At 40.3% G+C, this 5,196-nt stretch overlaps 1 protein-coding gene across 3 annotated transcripts in view; it reads left to right on the forward strand.

Annotated features, from left to right (window-relative positions):
- The window catches only part of LOC121919056, a 169,658-nt gene that overhangs the window by 62,276 nt on the left and 102,186 nt on the right, over positions 1-5,196 (forward strand). For all 3 annotated transcript variants that reach the window (XM_042445254.1, XM_042445257.1, XM_042445256.1), the window contains exon 2: positions 1,937-2,037. In XM_042445254.1, coding sequence (XP_042301188.1) covers positions 1,937-2,037 — 101 coding nt within the window. The remainder of the gene's footprint in view (positions 1-1,936; positions 2,038-5,196) is intronic.

A 5,196-nucleotide genomic window follows, 5' to 3' on the forward strand; every position in this document is an offset into this window, starting at 1 on the left:
TATATATATATATATATCCCCAAAGAAAAGCAACATATGCTAGAAGCACACAAAAATATAACACTGTAAACAGATACAGTACTACTGCTAACTGAAACTATCAGCTGAGCCTGACTGCTAGGGCCATAAGTAAGCATTATTGTTTGGGCTAACAACAAAGATTTAAAAAATCCAATCATAATCAAGAGAGTTTAAAATTAATCCTATTAAAATGGCACTAATTTAAAACATTTTAAAAGCATTTAATGTATAACAATGAAAATAAAAGCACACCACCACCATTACAAGACCCTTATGCAACAACCAGCTAATACTGCAAAGTATTAAATAAAGTATTTGCCTGTCAGTGGAAAGAAAGCAGAGGGGGGCAAGCCTAACCGTGTGGGAAGGAGTTCCACAGTTTGGGAGCAGCCACTGAAAAGACTCTCTCAGGCATCGTCTCCAAATGTCCCTTTGATGGTAGTGGCACATACAGTGAGAGAGTGGCTGGCATCCTATTATTGACCTATGCCAGCGCAACACATGTGTTTTACTTTTTTGGTTATTGTGAAGGGAAAATTTTTACTGCCTGCCTTGTGCAATGATCCCATCCCTTGAAACCCATCTGTTGCCTACACACACACACACACACACACACCACTGACATATCCATTTAGTGAATGGTTGAGAGTGCTTGATAGTGAATACGTCTCCAGCCATGTTCCTATGTACTACATAGAGTCATAGAATTATAGAGTTGGAAGAGACCACAAGGGCCATCCAGTCCAACCCCTTGCCATGCAAGAATTCTCACTCAAAGCATCCCCAACAGATGGTCATCCAGCCTCTGTTTAAAGACCTCTAAGGAGGGAGACTCCACTACACTTCAAGGGAGTGTGTTCCGTTGTCGAACAGCCCTTACTGTCAGGAACTTCTTCCTAATGTTGAGGTGGAATCTCTTTTCCTGGAGCTTGCATCCATTGTTCTGGGTCCTAGTCTCTGGAGCAGCAGAAAACAAGCTTGCTCCCTCCTCAACATGACATCCCTTCAAATATATAAATAGGGCTATCATATCACCTATTAACCTTCTCTTCTCCAGGCTAAACATCCCCAACTCCCTAAGTCGTTCCTCATAGGACATAGTTTCCAGACCCTTCACCATTTTAGTCACCCTCCTTTGGACATGCTCCAGTTTCTCAATGTCCTTTTTGAATTGTGGTGCCCAGAACTGGACACAATATTCCAGGTGGGGACTGACCAGAGCAAATTAGAGTGGAACTATTACTTCCCTTGATCTAGACACTATACTTCTATTGATGCAACAAAAAATCCCATTGGCCTTTTTAACTGCCACATCACACTGTTGACTCATGTTCAACTTGTGGTCTACTTGGACTCCTAGATCCCTTTCACATGTAGTTTCATTCAGCCAGGTGTCCTATATCTATCCTATATCTCTGCATTTCATTTTTCCACCCACCTTACATTTCTCTCTGTTGAATTTCATTTTGTTAAGCTTTGGCTCAACTTTCAAGTATATTCAGGTAATTTTGAATTTTGATCCTGTTCTCTGGGGTATTAGCTACTCTTCCCAGTTTGGTGTCATCTGCAAATTTGATAAGGATGCCCCCCCCCAAGTCACTGAATAGCACTGGGCCCATGACAGAACAGAGGTCTTGAGAATGATGTGTTTTGTTTTGTATTCAGCTACGGGGACATAGCAAGATGCTTCTTCCTCTCCTCTCCTAGCCACTAAAAATTATGTTGTAAAGGGAGGCAATTGCATAAGAAGCTGAGGTGAAGAGTCTAGGCTTTGTGGGATCTGAGAGCCCATTGACTCAGCCCTCTGCTCTCATTCCCTGGGCAGCCCTATATATGCTTATAGCTCCTTAACTCTGGTGAAAATAGCAACTGATTCTAATACAGGGCTGACATAGTTTTGCCTGTTTTGTTACAGATGTTTTGCAAGTCCAGGAAACTAGCATGGTATGCAGAACCAAGCATCACAGAGCAGCTGAAACAGACATGGGACTATAAATTCCTAGAACTGCTGGTTGTGTAAGTTTATATGTTTTTCGTGACCCTAGTATGTGAAGAAATATTCTGTATGAGTAGAGAATCCTGAGTAATTTGAACTGCATCCCAAGAATTGCATTACTTCCATAGGGACAGGAAGTTTTTGTACACCCAACATTTTGGAATCTAGCCTGAAGAATTCCACAGCACTGGTTGCATTGATTCTATTTTTGCTTCCTAATGTATGTCTGAGTGTGGGGTAGTGGTTAGAGTTTTGATAGGGATTTAACCATTCTAGTCCCCATTAGGCCATGAAATTGACTAGGTGATTTTGGCAGAATCACTGTAGTCCAAAACACACTGCAGAAATAATCCAGTTTGAGACCACTTTAACTGCCCTGGATCAATGCTAGGGAATCCTGGGAACTATAGTTTGTTGTGCCACCAGAGCTCTCTTGCAGAGCAGCAAAATATTTCACGAAACTGCAGTTCCCAGAATTTCCTAGCATTAGAGACAGGGCAGTTAAAGCGGTCTCAAACTGGATTGTTGTGTGTTGTGTTTTGTTTTACAGTTTACTGTTTATTGTCATTTTAAAATGTTTCAATGTTTATAATTTGTTTTGCTTTTAGACTGTACACCATAGGCAGACTTTTAATTGCATTTCACTGTCATTATGTGAAGCACTATGCAAATTTACAGATCTGTATAAAAACTATTATTATTATTATTATTATTATTATTATTATTATTATTATTATTTCTGAAGTGTGTTTTGGACCTGTGTCTGAGCCTGACCCACCTCATTGAGTTTTCTCTTTTCTTCTGAGGATAATAATATAAAGAGGAAAAGAGAAAACAAATCAAAATGAACATGTGGTGGTTCCAATACACAGCAGGCTGTGCAGCCATTTTAATTTTCCAGGTCATATCTCAAAAGGCAAGAAAATCTCTAGATCAAATGGAAGAGAGATCCTGGGATAGTTGTATGTAATCCTGGTGAGTATAGAAAGCCACAAGAGAAAAGCTGGCATCAGCAGTAGAAAAAAGTTTCATAGTACAAAAATAGAATAGTTTGTATTCCTTTGTGTAGTGCAATAGTCTGAGTATTGGACTAGGACTCTAGGACACCTGGATCTGAATGTCTGCTCTGCCATGTGAACCAACTGAGTGTTCTTGGATAAGCCACACTTTCTCAGCCTCAGAGGAAGGCAGTGGCAAATTATGTAGGGGCTTATTGCACAGTTAAATAAATAACATTACCACTGCCAAATTCAATTCAAATTTGGGATACATTTGGATTTTATCATACATGTTTTTGCCACTGACACCACTGTGCACATGCATCCCGAGTAACATCTGGCTAGAATCTGAGTTCAGCCAGCTGATTTTCAAAGCCGGGAAGCCCCTGGATTTGAAAATTAGCCAGCTGAACTTGGATGCTAGCTGGATGTTACACGTGACTAGCAGCATCGGTAGCAAAAATGTGTGTGATAAAATCCAGATGTATTCTGAATTCAAATTGAATTTGGCAGGTGATTTATTTAGCTGTGCGATAAGCCCAGAAATCTGGTCAAGAAAACCTTGTTATTGGTTCTTGGTAGAGTCATCATAATTTGGAAATGACTCAAAAACATACACCAGTAGCTGTATGTGTGTGTGCATGTGCGTATGTGCACAAACAATGTCACCAGTGCAGCAGAGGTTAAAAACATGACTTATCATTTTCATAAGGAGCACATCAATCAGAGCTAAATATCTAAAGAATTTTTTTAAAGCAACAGTTTCAAGATATGTAGCATTTTACCCCCCTCAAGTCGGAGTCCAAGCCTCCTTCCAGTGGCAGCTGGTGGTGTCTAGTAGTGCATCTACACTGTAGAAATAATGCAGTTTGACACCACCACAGTACCTCCGTCCTACAGAATTCTGGGATTTGCAGCTTTACAAGCTGTTTTGGTGCATCAAAAAACTACAAATCCCAGGATTCAGTAGGATGCTACCATTGCAGTTAAGGTCAAACTTCATTATTTCTACAGTATAGATGCTCCCTATGTCAGTGGAGAGATCCCAGTTTTTAATCTGAACTTTTTAAAAAGGAGTGATCTAAGGTGCTTAAACCTGTTTGAGGGATGAAGAACAGTACTTTTGATTATGCCATCAGATTGAAACATAGCACAGACTGGCACCCCTCAATGACATGGAAATGCCCAGATGGTTTCTTAAATTTAAAGACTTAAAATGTGGGAAGGAAAAAGAATGCAAACCTTGTTAAATTAAGTGAGAAGGAGTTGAAGCAGATAATATGGCACTAGAATAAAAAGCATATTGAATATCCCCTTAATGAACAGAAGATGGCATAACCCAGCAAGAACTTCAAGCTGCTGCTTTTGGTGAGAAAGGCACCCACATCTCCCACCGCTGATCATTATTCGCCTTGCACTGTCTGATTTGGAGAACTGTGTCTTTCTCCCAGTGACTTACCTCTTACCTTTGTGAACCTGAAGGAAGGGGCTGGGTCTTATTGCAGTGGCTGAACTCCTTCAGCTTTCTTTCATGCCATGTCTCTGGGCTTCTTCTGAGGCATGATTATGCTCAGTATGAACATTCAGCTTGCAACAAAAAACTGAAAGGGGACACAAGGGTCATCCTGGTAAGCTTAGCTAATGAAATGATTATCACCAGAAGTCTCAGAGTTTGAATAACAATGAAGGAGAGAAGCTGCACTTGAAATGTGTGTCTCTGTGTGTGTATGTGTGGTGGGGAACCCTGGAAGAGGGATTTCAAATGGGAAAGCTGACAGCCTGCTGAAGTGGTCCTCAAACTGTTCAGACAATCCAATTATTACAAGATCAGGACACATTTTCCTGTAGATGGTATTGTGACTGTCTTTGAGATGGTTCTTGAGTCTGTCAGATGTACGGTAGAATTCTCTGTGTATGTAGCCTTTAGAACTACTTAATTAATACAAAAGGCCACTTTCCACTCCAAAGAATTTGTTCCTCTCATGCAGATCTGCTTCTCTCGGTGTTTCTTTTGTCTCTGCCATTCATCCAGCTAGCTGCTCAAAGATCTGGTTCTGAAGACTGCAAGAATTTACTCCATCAACAGATGCTATACCAAAAATGGCTTAAAGAAGCCTCTGTCTGTCTGTCTTTCTTTCTTTCTTTCTTTCTTTCTTTCTTTCTTTCTTTCTTTCTTTCTTT

Source organism: Sceloporus undulatus, chromosome 1, assembly GCF_019175285.1.
Source record: "Sceloporus undulatus isolate JIND9_A2432 ecotype Alabama chromosome 1, SceUnd_v1.1, whole genome shotgun sequence".
Lineage (NCBI taxonomy): Eukaryota > Metazoa > Chordata > Lepidosauria > Squamata > Phrynosomatidae > Sceloporus > Sceloporus undulatus.